The sequence below is a fragment of the Aquila chrysaetos genome, chromosome 24 (genome assembly GCF_900496995.4).
Source record: "Aquila chrysaetos chrysaetos chromosome 24, bAquChr1.4, whole genome shotgun sequence".
Classification (NCBI taxonomy): domain Eukaryota; kingdom Metazoa; phylum Chordata; class Aves; order Accipitriformes; family Accipitridae; genus Aquila; species Aquila chrysaetos.
The window spans coordinates 14,855,242-14,872,159 of record NC_044027.1 but is presented as its reverse complement, the minus strand read 5'-3'; the positions used below and the strand labels follow the sequence as shown (position 1 = coordinate 14,872,159).

Sequence of the window (16,918 nt, the reverse complement as noted above, 5' to 3'; positions counted from 1 at the left end):
GGCAAATCATGGCGGTAACTCCTCAGCCCTCTCCGCGGCGCTGCGGCTCGGCAAGCGGGGCCGGTGGCATGGGGCGGCTGGGCGCCAACGCCTGCCGAGGCAGCCCCAGCACCGCGGGGCCCTCGCTGAGCTGCTGGGAAACACTGAGTGTAAAATAACCTCGCGATGGCTTTTCTGCCCGTGACCAAATAAGTTGGCTGGGGCTGAAGGAGGCACCGGGGGGGTTCAACCTCCTCGAAGCGGCTGGGTGGTCCCAGGGGTCCTGGCGAGGCCAGGGCCAGGCTCTGGGGCCAGGCACAGCCCCCGCTTGCTTGCCCTCATCTGCGTGGTCTCTGCATCCAGGCTGGATGCCAAAGGTGCTCCCCACCATTAGAGGCTGTTCCCTGACAGCTCGGAGCAGGAGGGAGCGAGGGGGGATTTGGACTGCAGAAGCAGGAAAATCTCTGCACCTTTTCTTCCCCTCTGGCAGTGACCTGGGGATGGGCCAGTCGCATCCTACCACCATCTCTCCCGCATCCCACCACCATCTCTCCCGCATCCCACCACCATCTCTCCTGCAGCTCCAGCTGCCGGACTGGGACTCACGTTGGCGACTGCACCAAGACACCGGCACGGAGAGGGCCAGCGCCCAGGGCAGGGCGAGCTGCCCAAGAGGAGAGGGCATGTGTGTGTGTGTGAGTCCCACCGCTCCCTCCTGCTCCCCAGGGGCTCTCTGCTCCCCACGAGAGCCGGGGACGCTCCAGCGGTTGCTGTACCCCCGGCCTGGCTGCAGTGGGGCGATTGCAGGAGCCGGCCTCGGGAGATGGCAGCTAAGGTCGGGCAGGACCAGGATCCGAGCGTCCAGCCACAGCCTCCCTGGACGGCGGCTGGGCAGCGTCCCCAGGGCCAGGGGACGAAGGGATGGACGAGCCCAGGCACGCTGGAGGAGGCAGCGGGGGCCGTGCCCGGCCGAGGCGGAGGGCAGGGATGGGTGCCGGGAGCGGGGCCGCCTCGCAGGCAGGTGACCCCGGGCGCAGGGCCGAGGAGGCAGGCGGGAGAGACGAGCCCTCCCGCGGCTCCTGCCCTTTGCCGGCCCTATTCTCTCCAAAACAAACAGAGCGGCGGCCCCTGCCTCCCCATGTAATGACTCCATGGCGGCGAAGTTTAATATTCCCCGGTGAATGGCCCAAACAAGGAGCCCCGCCGGTCGGTGCGGCTCACCGGGGCACGGCCGCCGGTGAGTGACGGCTCGCACAAAGGGAAGGGACCATCTAATCCCCCCGGGACCGCGGCACCTGCACCCCGGCCTGGCCAGGATTAAAGGGGAGCGAGCCAGCATCTGCAAAGATCAGAGGTTTCTTTATATCGGCCTTGAAATAGGATTTCCTCAAGTGATAAGGGGCAGGGTGGGAAGATAATCGGGGGGGGGGGGGGCTGTTGGTACCTGCCCCCATGTCAACCCCAGAGATGCTCTTTTGGGTCACCTGCCTTGAACCTGGTGCCCCAGACCTGGAGGGAGGTGGCAGGGGTGCCCCTGGGCACCTGCTGCCCTGTCCCCCTTGTCCCAGGGGTGGCTGGTCCCTCCCCGCCATCCCTCTCCATCCCCAGCACCCGCCGAGGTGCTGCCGAGACAAGGATGGGGGCTCAGTGCCCGCTCGCTCGCTGCCCTCGGCTCCGGGGCTGCTGTCCCCTCTTGCCACCGGACCAGGGAGCTGTGGCTATTTCAACTCATCTTCACATCACACAACTCTGGTTTCTGCCGATTTCCAGTGTGAAAAGTTGTAGAGAATTCCCTTTGGGTCTTTTCCAGCCCTAAGAGGGCAGAGAAATGCCCTGTCTGTGATGGGCACCCTACGCCGCTGCTGCTCACAGCAAAGCTGGGAAAAAACTTCCAAACCAGCCAAACGAAGGCTACACAGCTCCTTACACGGAATAAAACACCCGTGTGCTGCTTGACAGGATACACTGACACCTTTAGCTGCACAGAAACAACGTGTCACCACAAGATCCCAATTCCTCGCCTCACGCCACAACCCTGCAAACACCAACAGCCCTGAAAATCCCCCCGAGACTGAGATGAACCAAGTGGGTTTGCAGGAGAAGCAGCAGCGCAGGTGGAACCTCACGAACATCCAAGTCGTGTCAAAAAGCTTCACGTTAAATACCACAAGCTCTCCCTCTGACCACGCCGCCCGTCACCCACCCAGCTTACTGTAAATATAGTGTTGCTCTAATGCAATTAAATATTAAATACTTGGGGAAAAAAAAAAAAAAAAGTCCCATGTCTGCTTGTCTCTTTCAATAATCATTTCGGTTTAACTCGCAATGTCCATAATGTAGCTTGTTCTCAAATCATGCAAAATTAAAGAAAGTATTTTAGACTATCTTAAAGTCTCCCCTCTGCTCCCAAAGGAGCCTTTGCCTGTTCAGGCACACCAAATATAGAGCACAGGAGAGCATCGGGGTCATCGTGAACCCAACGAGATGCTTTAGGGACATGCTTTTTCAGGCTGCTGCTCAGAAATGGTTTGCAGAAGGACCACAGTAAGTTTCTGCTTAGAAATAAGTCTCTGTGCCTGAAGAGCGGGGTGGGTGCCGCACAGCCCGGGCTGTCCCGCAGGACACGGGGCCGAGACGCCCGCGCCCTCCCGTGAAAGATGCGCCGCTGAATAGAACTGCGATGGATTCACGCGGAGGGAGCGAAGCCATCGCGTGCCTGAGCCGAGGCCTCGGGAAAGGGATCGTGCTTGAAGGAACATGATTTGTAAGAGCAGGAGCCAAGAAGCCAGGACTGGGGACCTCCTGCCGGGGCTCTCACCTGGGATGGCCTTTAACTCCGGTTCCTCCATCCCCAAACGCCGCGTTCCGGAGGCGGAGCGTTCCCCAAACGGAAGGTCTCCTCCTTGGAGCTCCCGGCTGTCCCCCAGGATTAACACCCGGGCATAGCCCCGTGCCGGGCACTGGTCCCCTGTAAGGAGGACAAGGCTGTGCTGTCCCCACCGCCGTTCACGGACCCCAAAGCCCCAACCGTGCCCCACGTGCCAGCTCCTACACAGTGTCCTGAGGACCTGAGAACCCTCCCTGCCACAAAAACTAACGCAGTCAGTGCTTAATCCACTTTATTTGGGGATTAAACTTGCCCAGAGCTGAGCAGGAGACTGGGTTCCTCTCTTGGGAGGCCACAGACTTGGCTTGAAGGCACCACAGCGGCTTCTGGGCTGCACAACACACCTGAGCCAGGAGACACGAGGAGCTGCCTACAGACTCCAGAGCAAAACGCGAGGTGCCCTGGCCAGCCCCGGGGTGGGATTGACCATCACACCAATTCCCAGGACCCCCCGGACAGCCGGAGACCAGGACGGCAGCAGGGCTGGAGTGGGGTTCGGAGGAACCCGGAGGTCACCAGCCCCTCGTGAGGTGCCAAGGCGTCTCTTCGCCTCCCGCCCTGCCCCTCTCCAGCCCGTCGTGGACTCACAACAGAAAGAAGTTTAATGGCTGCGGCCCCTCCGCCCCGAGCAGGCAGCAATAATGGAAAACAAATTGCTGAACTTGGGAACGTTTCAAGCACTTTAGCCTTCCAGGACACCAGACTGCTGATGAAAACCCAGCTTTGCAGGCACCATCTTAATGACAGGCCAAATTTCAAAGGCTTGCAAACTATTTCTTTTGCTGCCCCACCCCCTCAATAAAAGGTTGCATCAGAAAGAGATATTTCCATAATTTATAGTATGGGTATTTCACTGGGGAGACTCACTAATCTGTACTTACAGATACATTTAAGAAAATGCATCCTCCCACAATCCTGTGCCATTTACGACTATTGGCACAATCTGTAATACTCAGTCTTCAATTAAGGGACACCTTAGGGTTCATTATCACACAATTGCTCCCTGTGAACCATGCCAAATGCTGTTTTGGCACAGAGCTTGGAAGATGAATTAGAAGGAAGTCTTCTCGGTAATGCCCGCTCCCAATTCCCATCAGCAGCCTTTATGCCCTCCTCTAGCCATTTTTTCCCCCCTCTCCCCTCTTTCCAAGTGGCTTTTACTATCCCATCTTTCAATGTCTCTCTTGATTCTCTGGAGGTATATTTAGAGATGCTACATCTCCTTTTCTTCCGGCTCTCAACATGCCTCCCGCTCCCTGCTTTGCAGATGGGATCTTTCCTCCCTCCCTTCCCCCGTCCGTAACTCCCCTACAGCTGGCTGGGGAGCAGTGGATGGAGCTATTTTAGGTTGGAGGAGCACAAACCTCCCATTTTTACAAGAAAGGGATCGCTGAAGGGGCTACAGCTCTCCCCAAACCTGGCCTGGCTACAGCTAAAAGTTACCGCCCCGTAACATATCCAATAGATGAGAACGGCCAGAGCCGTGTCCCTCCGCATCTCTCTCCCGCCCCGGGCCAGCGCTGCTCCAGCGATCCCATTTGCAGGAACGGTGCAGGATGGAGGGCGAGTCCTGGTCGGATTGAGCTGCAAAGACTAAGTTGTGGAAGAGCAACAAGTTCAGGGTATTAAAACCAGGAGCTGCCACCTGCTTGACAAGCAATAAAACGTTCATACAGTTGTAGATCCATGCCCCTCCGGCTTACAGAAAACTTCCCTGTATTAAAACAGATCCTTCTGGCCCGAACAGCTACAGTTACAGCACCTTATTATGGAAATCCTCAGTGTCACGCTGCCAAGAGACACTTTGACATGACATTAATAGAGTTTCACTAGAATTAAGGCTCAAGCTGATCATCCCAAACTACTCAGGCGACACAGCACGAGCACGAAGGCGAGAGGAGCCGGGGGTCTGCGGGCTGCCAGCTCGCTGCGCGGGGACCTCGGCAAGCGGAGAGCGAGCAAACTGAGTAAAACAGACTGGAAATACTTCACCCACAAGACATCTTGTGGAAATTTTATTATATAGAGTGTAAAATGCAACTGTCAGTCAAATAAAAAGAACACTTTTTTTTTTAAACACCATGCTCAACATTATCCAATTGCGTTTCTTTATAGTTAGACATTTCAAGCATAAGGAAAAATAAGGAAAGAACCCAAGAACAGTAACTTCAGTACATTTCAAAACGGAATGTCCCGCAGGGCAATTAAAAATGCAAGAAAAAATAGCTTCAATTCCGTTTTTCCTTTAAAAATACACTGTTATCTGTACAAGAAACACTACAGTAAACATTGGAAATCATATTATCCCTTTTATTAAATCAAAATTATTTAGCGCATACTGTGGTTAATACTAGATTCATTTATTTCTCTAGGTAATTTGACAAATATTAGATAAGAAAATATTTAAAAGAAATGAAAAAGCAAAAAACACCTTGGAATTAAAAAATAGTTACTACCTTTTATATGGTTTTATGTTCCACAGTGTTTGTTAAAGGTACTAATAGCAGATTCATTTTAATATTAAAAATAACAGTATTTATATTTCTGAGAGCATAGAGGAAAGTTTTTTTTCTTTTTTTTTTTGTTTGGTTTTTTTTTTTTTTTTAAACAAGCTTGGAGGTCTTAGATACATAAATGCAACTAGCAATGGAGACATGAAAAAATGTATTGCTAAAAAAATTAACACGTTTTTATATTACCCCTTTAGACTCTAGAAATTATACAAACCCTACAAAATGCCCCCCCGCCCATAACTTGCCTGACAGCAAAACAGTAACTGTCTCAATACAGAATTCACATAATTAATTACAATACATATCATAGTTCAGTTTTTAAAAAATGCAATAGAATCAAAGACAGCCAAGATACAAGAAATTAGAAGTAAAACATTTAATGAATTTACATATTTAAGAATATTTAAATACTGTTTAAAATTTTTTTTTCTTTTTAGGATTTGTTACATACCACCTAAGACTTCCAAGCCACTCTTTCTGTTGCAACAGAAAAGATCGAAAATTAAAAGGAAAAAAACACACAAAAAACCACATGTTGAAATGTCACAGCTCTGGGGTGCGTTTTGGTGCCTGCAAATTCTCTGGCTTCTCTCCAAAAAGAATCCCGGAGATTTTTTTTACAAATTTGGAAACAAAATTACCAGCATGTCCATAAGTTTAGTACATTACTAATTGTTCCTGATTCTTAGAAAAGTTCAGTATAGATTATCCTACAACTAGTGTTTCACAAACAAACAGAAAAGTCTTCATCAAAATGTTGCAAATCTAGAAACCTCTGTTACAAAAAGGTTTTCTTCCACAATGATTCCAAGAAAAAAAAATTGCCACGAGGACCTTGTTCTACTGCTCCTACAGAGAGAGAGAGGGGGGGAGAAAAAAAAAAAAGTTACTCAGCGGCAGCAAATTCGTAATGCTGTCAAGCCCTCCTCCCCCGACACAGACAGGTCTCTCATTCCCCATTCCAGCCGAGCAGGATATATACCTCAAACGATGCTTCAAGCCGCTACCGAAGAGATCTCTGCCCTAACGCCTGCTATCCCCGAGCTCTCCTTCCAGGAGTTCATGCCTCTTATCGAACAAGATCTCTCTTCTCTAGAGGGCCAGACTTTGAGAGAGGAATGAAGAGAACTCCCTTTTATCACCGCTTCTAGGTCACACTTGGCCAGCGCCCGCGGCAAGCGCCGATTCCTGCACCCGGCTCGCCCCGCTCGACCTCGGCAGTGCCGGCGAGCAGCAGCGGGGAGGCTGCGGCTGCCTGAGGACGGTGCTGGCTCCCCGCGCCGCCTGCATCCAGACCAGCTTCTGCTCCGAGGAGCCAGAGTAAAAACGCAATTCAGTGGGGAGAAGCGTCCGATCACAGAGGTGTGCGTGTACTTTGCACATACTTTTTGCCAAATACCGAGACGTTCCCTCTGCAAACCCGGCGCTCAGGAAAGCCCTGTGGGTACCATCAGGATAAATCCCACAAAACCCTCTGGTGGTTTGAGTGAAAGGTGAGGTGAGATTTTACTCAGCAGCTGGTTAATCCAAATTATTTTTCAACAGTTTTCCGCTCCCTTTCAGGAGAGGGTGCTCCCTCCCCAGGCAAGCACACACCTCCTATCCCAGCACAAAGCTTGCAAGAGAAAAGGCAAAGCCTGCACACACGGTCCTGGATTGCACGATGTGCCGGTGTTGTGCTACCTCGCCAGCCTGGCTCCATCATTCCTGTTACTTTCATTCCCCAAAGCCACAAAACAGCCTGGGGGTTATAAGGACAGGTCCCCAGGAGAAACAAATAAGCTCCCAGTTCTCTCACAAAAAACCTCTCACCAGGGAAATAAGACTCTGATGTTGAAACAACAATTCTGTGATTGCTTCCTCAGCCACAAGATCTCTCTGCTTTACCATGTGAACCCAAAGCAGAGTCCCCACACCAGGGCAAGGCCCCAGTTCCCCAAGGGAACGAGCAGTGGGGTTCAGGGAACATGAATACGGACCTGGCTGTGGGCCTGAGCCTGCCCTAGTGTCTGCCCGTAGTAGGCGGCCTGCTGTCTGTAATACTCTGCCCAAGCCATCGTGTAGTCCGGTTGGGAACTTGCCTGAGAAGCAGCACTGGCAGCATGACCTGGAGAAAAAGAAGGGAAAAGGGAGAGATGAGCAATTCAGTTAAGACCAAGCCCAGGCTTAGGATCTCCTTTTGTAAAGCTTAAAGAAGAGCCAGCCCCCTTCCAAGAGCTGCAGACATCTGAAAGAGCAACACCGGCTATCTGCTGTTTGGATACGACAGGACAGGCTTTCAGCTGGCTTGCAAGTGACAAGCCGACAGCAGCCAGAAAGCATTAAGAGACTGTTCCCGCAGCTGCAGGGACACAGTTTGACAGCCTGCACCCTTCATCCCCGGCCCAAAGGCTCCAGCAGCACGATGTCAAAAGCAAATCGAGAAGTTGGCATCATGCGCTTCTTAACGGAATGGAGAAAGCCAGGCCCATGTTTTTCCATGTGTGCAAAGCTCTCCTACCCTCTCAACAACCCAGCTTCAGCTTTCTGGGTTTTGTTAGCATCAGTTCTTGTTATGCGCTATGTTTCCCCCAGACAGGCCAACTGCAAGCATGGACACGAGGTCTACTGTGGACCGTGGTTCAATGGGAGCACCTCTCCCGAGGCACAACAGCAGACAGCACAACTGCGAGCTTTCAGTGGGAGAACTACATGCACCATCACCAACAGGAGAGGACCAAAGGGGTTTTGTAGAGGACTGGAAGCTAATAACGGCAGGGGATGGAGATGCAAGTCATCGGATTAGAGTTAACTCTCTTTGTAACAAGACTTGATTCATCTCCAATAACCCTGTTTCACTCACTCTGTTTTTTGAAATACTCCTCCCATGCTTTGCTGTAATCGGGATGGCTGTTCTGCTGCTGGCTCTGTTGGCCTGTGCAAAGATGACAACAAGGGGCACGTCAGTATGGAACAGGTGACAGTTTCCAGCCAGTGACATTTACCTTTCCACTAGACAAGCCCTGGATCTACTTCAGTTGCCCAGACTTCACACTTCAGCTTCCACCTTTCTACAGTGTTCGGCATCTTCAGTTCAGGGAAAGCCGAGGAAAAGCTCAAGTTCCTGATTTCACCTCACCTGTGCCCTGTTAAAGGGTATTAAGCCAAGTTTCCCCGCTGCTGGGACATGCTCAAGCCAAAACACATAAGCTGGGAGCCGCTCAGTTTGCACATCAACCACCCTAGGCTGTCGGTCCACTCACACCTAGCACAGGGAGGGAGGGTTGAAATGTCTGACAGAACTGAGACCTGTCACCTCAACCTGCAGCCATGGAGCTGCCAAGGAAATGGCCATGTTTTGAGTCACCTCACTTGGTTTTCAGGGGTCTGCATCCTTCACCCCCACTCTCATCAGCGGAGCCCACCTGAAGGAGCCTCAGTGGGCAATGCCTGTCTGTACAACGTGCCCAAACACGAGCCTCCAGCGTACCATCTGCCCCAGCGCACAGCTCTGGGGTAGCCAAACTGCTACTGGCTGCCAAGTCCTCAGGCCCGACGGGAGCCATGAGCCCCACACAAAGCACAGCCAGCTCCACCTGCCCTCAGCACTACACCCCATGCATCACCCGGAGAGGCACCCACGACACCCTCCGAACAGCCACGACTGGCTCCGCGGCACGGTCTCCAGACTCCACACCAAGATAAGCAGTGCCAGTGCCTGCACTGAGAGACCTCGCAGACCCCAAACCCTTGGTCTTCGCCTAGCCCAGACTCCCCCTCTGAAGCGCTAAGACACCTTCAATCCAGCACATCTACGTGCTACTGCAGGGGAGAGTCCAGCCATCTGGGTGCAGAGGCGGGATGCCCACACTTCCCTTAGTCACATTAGAGCAAAGAGCCCTCAGCGAGACACACAGCAAACAAAAAAAAAAGCCCTGAACAGAAAACACAGCGACTAGAAAACTGCAGAGAGAGGCAGGCACAGCGAGAGTGTGAGCGCTGAGCACGAGCCACTACACACAGGGACAGCAGGCAAGGACAGGACACACGCGTGGAGGAGAGCTCTTCCCAGCCCATCCAACCGCCTGCGCTCCATGTACAGCCCTGCCCTGCGACGCCGGCCGAAGGGGGGCTTTGAAGTGGGGGGAAGGGGGAAAATAATACACTGCAAGTGTGAAGTGGGTGGAGGGAACAGGGCAGCAGTGTCCTGTCCAGGGGCATAAAAGCGGGTTAAAAGACTTGACCAACGCTACAAGTCAGGACCTTTTCTGGCAGAGGTCAAGGCTGCCTCAACTGTCCACCTGCTAATGCCAACAAAGGACCTCCTTCAATGCCTTTTCTTCTAGGAGAATTACAGTCCGCAGCAGGCTGAAAGGACACGCAGCTAAATGCATTTCACAGCAAAATGTTTCCCCAGCCAGTTAATTTATTTAAGATGGGGGAAGTAATTAAAATCTAAATACATGTGTAGGGGGTGGGGGTCTGCCACTCCTCCCACAAGGAGGGCACTCTTGAGTCTGTCCCTAGGAAGCCTGCTCGGAGAACGACTCAGCCGTCTCTTTGACAGGGCTAGCAGAGCTGCGAACGAACAGGCTGCAGCACTCAGGGAAGGGACCCTCCACAAGACTGTTTTCAAATTAAAACTTAAAGTGCAAAAGCAGGTATTTACCTAGTTTCTTATAATAATCCTCCCACGCCTTGGTGAACTCCACCTGGCCTGACTGGGTACCATTGTGATCTGCAGCAGAAGAAAGCGGTGACGGCTGCTTAAAGCACAGCATTATCTTGTCTGTCCTCTCTCCTTACCAAGACTGCCTTCAGTATGCCTGACTACAAACAGGAACATGGAGGATCCTAAGTAGACATGGAACTAGAGAGCCAACATTTTCCATCAGGTTCAACAGCAGAAATAAAACATCTGCCCCCCAAACATGGCATTGTGGTACTAACCCATACAGGGAAAGGACAAGGGCAAGGCAGGATGTTTCTCTGGTCTTGGGAGCCACCAGAAACCTGACAAACTCACTGCAAAGCAGTCATCATTGGGATACAAGCTGCACTATCAGTAATCGGAGGATTCAAAGGGTCTGTGCTTCTTACACCAGGCTCCAAAGCCAGGAGGTGTGAGCTTGAGACATGACTATATGTTGCAGGAAGGGAGATTTTGTTTTTCCCTAGTGGCTGGTGGGCAAGACAAAGAGGATGTTTCAGGGAGGTGAGAAAGAAGGTAAGTTACTAAAGTGAGTTTCTAAAGGCATCTTGCAAGGCAAATAGCAATGCATATTTTGTAAGCATTTATTCGAAGCCTTTATGAGAAGATGAAAATTACATTTTTTTTTGTAGAACTTTCCCTGCTGCATCGACTGCTCTGCTTCCCAAAGCTCAGGGAAGTCCAGTGCTCTTGAAGGTGCACAGGAAAGGACTGGAATAACAATTTTTCCTGTAAAGCAAGCTTATGGGAAAATACTCTTCTTCAGTACCATACTATTCCATTCCTGTACAAAAAAAAGAGTCCTTTCAAGCCCACCATTGCATTTTGCTGTCCTGAATATAGAACAACTATTGACCTTCTGTAAGTCCCTAGAGCTCAAAGGAAAAGTCATGATTTTAGACTGTAATTGCTAAGGAGCAGGACTCTTGCAGAGGCATTTTTTTTAGTATAACACATACTTCCCATGCAGGGTTCCTATGTCCTACTGTAGCACACATTTGAGAAGTGCATTAAGTTAACAAAGCAGCACTGAGGATTTCCAAATTTCATATATGCACAATTTCATAAACATTAAAATGTGATTAGTGTTACAGGGAATCACAAGTACAATTGCAGGCATTGCTCCTCCAATGTTTCCTCTACCTCAGGCACCTCAAAGAGTGAGAATTTATACTGAATTTAATATTCTACTTCATTGCTAACTCAGCCTTAGCACTGAAAGGCATCTGTCATTAAACCTCTTTAAAATTACCCCCCCCACCCACACTTTTTGGTGCTTAGCTTCAGTTTTCATGAGACTAGGCCATTAAAAAACCTCATATTTCCTGAAAAATTGTGATTGAAAAGTGTCTTTTGGACATTACTGCCCAACACATGAGCTTTGAGATTATCAAGCAGACTATGAATCTGCTCTGTTTAGGGCAAACCATTAATCTGGCTGTTGAAGACACAGGATGATGCAGTTACCAATGTCACCAATAGCATTTACTACTTCAATTATTCTGAAAAGGGGGACTCCCCATTCCAATCTGCTGCATTTTGACTAAACAGGCTGTTAGGAAGCCATGACACTTAGAACTTTGAAGAATAACAGCCAGCCTGACTCAGTGCTGGTGACTTGAAGTGGAAAGCCCAGCAGCAGGGGTCACCTGGGTTCAGTTTTTGAACTGATGACTAAGGACATGTATGCACTCGTTTTTGGTTTTTTATTTATTTGAAAGCTGGTTATTCCACTGGCCTCATTCTGAGCATTTAGCACTGTGGAGGCTGAGGAGTTCTCATCAACTCCCAAAAGGAGACAAGAAGACACTACTACAGTCAGTGTGGATGAACCAGGATAGGAGCTCTGCCTATCCTTTCTTCCATTTCCTGCATCTCCTTTCCCAGTCTTTCCATCAGACTGGGAGTTGAGCAGTGAGAAGAGCTCATAAGGAACATTTAAAAAAGAACGTAAGCAAGAACTGATAAGGTCAAGAACAAAGAGATGGGAGGGCTCGCCACCAGACACGATATGCCTGTTAGGGGGAAGGGGGGTTGGCAAGTGGTTGCCTGGAGAATCCTGGCAGAAGAGAGCCTAAGGCAAAAATGTTCTCGTTAGAGAGGAACAGACAGCAAGGACCAAGTTTCTACACAAAGAGAACAGAAACAGGCAGTAAGCAGTTAAGTGCACAAAAAGCATTACAGTTTTCAACGGACTTCAGCTTATTCTGAGCTCAAACACCACACCATGTCTCCACACACCTCTTCTGCTCAGGAAATTATTTTGCCGTTTTCACAGAAGTGGTCTCATGGGTGAACCTGTGTTTTGCAGGCACGAAGCAGCAATTGCAAAGGGAATACCAACCCTTCTCCAACCCAGGCCGTAGACACTTACTTGGGACTTGCTGTCCAGGCTGCTGCCACGTCTGGTAGGTACTGCCCCAACCCTGCGTCATGAACGCCTGAGGACCACTGCAGAGGACAAAAAGGCACGCTGAAGTAGACAATAAAATACTTAACAGGCCATATACATGAAGTTACCCACAGAAGCGAAACTGTTACTTATAGCCAGCAGCTGCTGAGCAAACAGGTGAACATGGGAACAAAAGGAAACGCTGTGTAGGTGTGACTGCTAACTGTCTTGATATTGGTCTGTTCACGAAGCCAAGACAAAGATACATCACACTGAACAGCACTCCTTGTGCTGTATGCAGTTCAGGCTTCTTTCCATGCTCTTACTGCACTAGAGACAGAAATTCTGGAGACGCCAATACCTACCTTGTTTATAATAGATAAAATCCTTCCTGTAGTCAAGCTTAAAGGATTAATCTCACTTGCTTCTTGCTTCTGAATGCTCAATCTTTAAAAGGCTCCACTTGCACACCACCGCTTCAGGGCCCTCCACCCTTCTCCCAGTGCTTTTATAGCTCCCAGGCATTCCCCACAGCCCGTCCGTGATGAGATGGAGAAGCTTACTTTTGATGAGGTGTAGCGGGTGCTTGGCTGAACGGACTTTGACCAAATCCTCCAGGTCCACCCATGCTGGTACCCTGTCACAGAATCCACAAATATTTAATGCCAGCTCTAAGCACAGGGTGGAGTCAGCTAGTATGAGCAGTAAGGGGAGAAGACAGCCTGGGACATGTTCCACTAAACCCCAGCACCTGAAAGAAGTGACTGATTCTCCAAGGATGAAGTTCTCAGGTCTGTCAGCACACTCCAGGAGCCCAGCTTCAAAAGCAACTCCGGTCAGCCCACAAAGGGGCTAACGGGACTATGGCACAGTTGCAAGTTTTCCTTTGAATAGCTTGGGTCCTGAGGTTGGTATCAAGCCTTCTCCTCTCAGGCAATTCAGCATAAAGGTTGCTTTTCAGCTTTACCATGCCCCAGTTCAGTATTTTCCGTACTTTCTTTTACCCAAGTCTCCCCCTTCAGTAGTACTCCAGCCTGACATTATTAAGCTTCAATACCACAGCACTGCATTAAGTGGAAGGTAAAAGTCATCCTGGATTTACTGGAGCAAAGAGTTGAGTGTTACTTTCAGTATGATGACGCCAGGATTGTGTCATTCTCACGCAGTGACACTATTGTCTTCCCTTCAAAAAGAAATCTCCTTTGACAGCCTTCTCATACCTTATTATTGCTGTTCTTCCCTCTCATACAGCTGCACACTACCCATGATTATGTCAGCAAACAGTCAGATCCTTCTGGGACCACAGCAAAAATTAGTCCAATGGGTGCTGGAGGGTCATCAAAGTTCAAGACAGCTGCTAACAAGCAAATGGTTTTGAAGCTGAATAACGTAAGCATGCGTATTCTTTGCCATCCTGTAAGTCCAGGCCTACACATACCTAAGAGTGAAAACATCACATCTGAAAGAGACAGACCAAGATCAACAGAGATGGAACTTACACCAACTTTCTCATCTATGAGATGTCTAGCGAGTTCAATTTGCTGGGGAACTCCTCTGATAGTGAATATTCGTACACCGGGGTCTGTGTTCGGAGGTGGGTTTCTCTGGAGCTCAACATGGGCTCCTGACTGCTGATTTATACTCTTGATGTTCTCACCACCTGAAGAAAAGAAAACCAAGACAGAAGAAGGGATATTCAGTATCTTTTTCATAAAAGCATAACAAAGTCAGGTTCTGGTAATGGAATATAGTTTCAACTACCTTCTGTGTGCGTCAAGGGAGGCGGGCTGAGGATGGCAACAGCATAAAAAAACCCCACAGTACCTGAGCTCACGTTGCTCCTTTATGCTGCCTCATAAATATGACCTGAAACCGTGAGCTACTGCAATGTTTTTTGGGGTCATGGATGGTGCCGTTTTAAGAATACACACAGTCCCCCTGTGTGCACATTGCTAGGCTCGCAACAAAATGCAGCATGGCTGAAACACACTTTGACAAAACAGATGCAAAAACTGTACTGATGGAATTCTGGTGGTTTTGCACAACTGTTCACAATCCTCAAGAAAAGAAAGTCACCTGCAACTGAAACATGCTCGCTCTTTCTTCCATGAGGCTTTTTTTCCCCATCACTAGACATTTCATTCTGCTAAGGCAAAAAGCCACCAGCCACATACCTTGTAGCTTAAAAACAAAGCTTAAGCTTTCTCACAATCATGTGCTGTTCAATAGCTTATTCCCTTAAAGAAACCTCTGCTTACCGCACTTCCTACTCATGCTGCAGTGTACGCATCCCTCCACACAACTGCACCAGTGCAGGATGCCAGGCAGTCCTCCGCTATTTCAGAGTTAGTTGTGCATGCAGTGAACATATCTAGCTAGTTTGCCATCTGGATACACTAGGGCACTGGAGTGCTTCGAACAAGATGCGGCAGAGCCAGTCAAAGTAGATCTGATTTCCTGAAGACCTGCTAGGTCCCCCTCTCTTAATGAAATTTGCTTAACAAAAGCCTCAGCCAATGTTACAATGGTTCAATTCTTCTTTTGGAAGCTCACACAACTTACAGACCAGCTCCACTCAACTGGAGAAATTAAAGGGTGCGTGGAAGGAAAGGATTTTACAACTTTTAAATCACAAACCAAAAATCACCAGCCAAAAGGACATTCAGCAAGCAGGAAAGATTGCAAAGGAAACTAAGCGGAGATTTTTGTTTGGTTTTAATGAAAAAAGAGTCTCCAAAAATAATCTCAATTTTGCTTGCATTTCCATCTCTATACATCCAGCACAACTTCAAAACAAACTGTGGATGTTGCAGACACTTGTTCATTTCATTGTAATGGACTCGTGACCTTTTTAACATCTTAAAGCCTTCTTGGGGAAGGGAGGAGGAAAAGTTGCCAAAGGGCAATTAACTCTTTCTAAATGAATTTTTGAAGATGCATTTAACAAAAGATAATCGTGTCACATCCCTGGGCAGACAACAGCGATTGTACTGTGCAGCCAAAAGCCAAGACACTTATTTTCAGTCAAGCATGGGAAAGCGGTAGATGAAGTTTCAAAACCAAGAAGTTTTTTCTATGTAATGCTTTTGTCTGATGCAGACTTGTTTGAAGCTCTGGTTTTTACATACTGAGGTGAGATCTGAATCAACAGCCATTTCATCTGCTTAATGAAAACAGAGGACCCTTTCAGCCAACACAATTTGGATCATGAAGGAGCGGGAGAACTTCTTTACTGAGTGACAGAGGCATAACCATAGGTTGCTACTTGCACAGCAGACTAGGTTTCTCCTTCCAAAAGGGGATTAAAAATTAAAGCTTTCTCAAACTGGAAGCAAGGAGAATATAGATTTCAAATCATTTCCCCATTTAGCATTCAGCACCAAGTTGGCAGTTGCTGGGACTGTTTCCATATCAGCTCCCTCCTAGACCATATTGCAGGATCAAGTTAGTTGGCTCTCCAGGTTTGGTCAGAGGCTGCAAGCTCCTACCCCTGTACCAGGACTTGGTGCCCTTCTCCTCCTTACCCTCCAGTCTGGTACATGCCAAAGCGCTCCCTCCCATCCAAGCGATCCCAATTCAGCCTCCAGAGCATGCAAATGAAATGACGCAGTCAACATGATGCTGCACGGTGCCGGAAGGAGTCCATCTTCCCCCATAATGAGGTGACCCGCTCAGCACATGGTGGCTGTCTATAGACGCATTCAGCAGCCCGCTCCATTCTTCTACCTGATGGGGGGCAGAAGTGATCCAAGAGTGGCCCCCCAGCTGGACGTGAAATTGTAAAGCAATTAATCAAACCTGCTAAAAGGCAGAGCTGACAAGAGCCAGGCCAGCCACGTTATCTGTCAATATTGCTGTATTTATCATGGAAATCCAGCGGGGGCCCAGAGAGGCTGCGGTTTGTTTCCAAGAACCACCAAACAGAGAAAGTGCTTGACATGTGTATGGCGCTCGTCTCCACCCTTCCTCGAGTCTTTCAGAAAAGAAAAGCTGCACCTACCCACCCTCTAGAGGAAAAAGCTACACACAGGATTTGCAGGGAGCCAAGCACTTCTTATCAGCTCATAAAGGCTCATGCTCCCAAGCTGAGAAGTGATGCCCCCAAGAAAAGGGCCCTAGACCTTCTGTCATATACACTCCAGAAATTGAGCTGAGAAACTTCCTCATCTCCCTCTTTTCCCCCCTTCTCAAGTGGTGACATGGAGCTGGAAGCACCGCAGCAGTTACCTGGCCACATCACATAACACTACACCTAGCAGCCCAGGATACCCGTTGCTTGTGTGCGAACCTCAGAGACCAAGCTACGTGAGCCCAGAGGACTCAGTCAGATTTTACAGAGCAGGCTAACAGCCAAGTCCTGCATCACTGGCAGGGGGAGGTTGTGGAGGGGGAGAAGAAAAAAAAAAAAAAAAAAAAAAGGAAAAAAAGCTGGGAACTGCTCAGAAACTAAAAGGGGG

General features: G+C 49.2%; 1 protein-coding gene across 4 annotated transcripts in view; it reads right to left on the bottom strand.

Moving 5' to 3' along the window:
• Positions 1–4,850: 4,850 nt before the first annotated feature.
• Positions 4,851–16,918, bottom strand: part of FUBP3 (far upstream element binding protein 3) — a 41,138-nt gene continuing 29,070 nt past the window's right edge. For 2 of the 4 annotated variants that reach the window (XM_030000282.2, XM_030000283.2), the window contains exons 14-20: positions 13,961–14,121; positions 13,025–13,098; positions 12,444–12,520; positions 10,028–10,096; positions 8,222–8,293; positions 7,359–7,486; positions 4,851–6,228 (exon numbers count right to left, since the gene is read on the bottom strand). In XM_030000282.2, the coding sequence (XP_029856142.1) occupies positions 6,220–6,228; positions 7,359–7,486; positions 8,222–8,293; positions 10,028–10,096; positions 12,444–12,520; positions 13,025–13,098; positions 13,961–14,121 (590 nt within the window). In that variant the 3' untranslated portion in view covers positions 4,851–6,219. The remainder of the gene's footprint in view (positions 6,229–7,358; positions 7,487–8,221; positions 8,294–10,027; positions 10,097–12,443; positions 12,521–13,024; positions 13,099–13,960; positions 14,122–16,918) is intronic. The other 2 variants (XM_030000284.2, XM_030000285.2) reach the window with 2 other exon arrangements.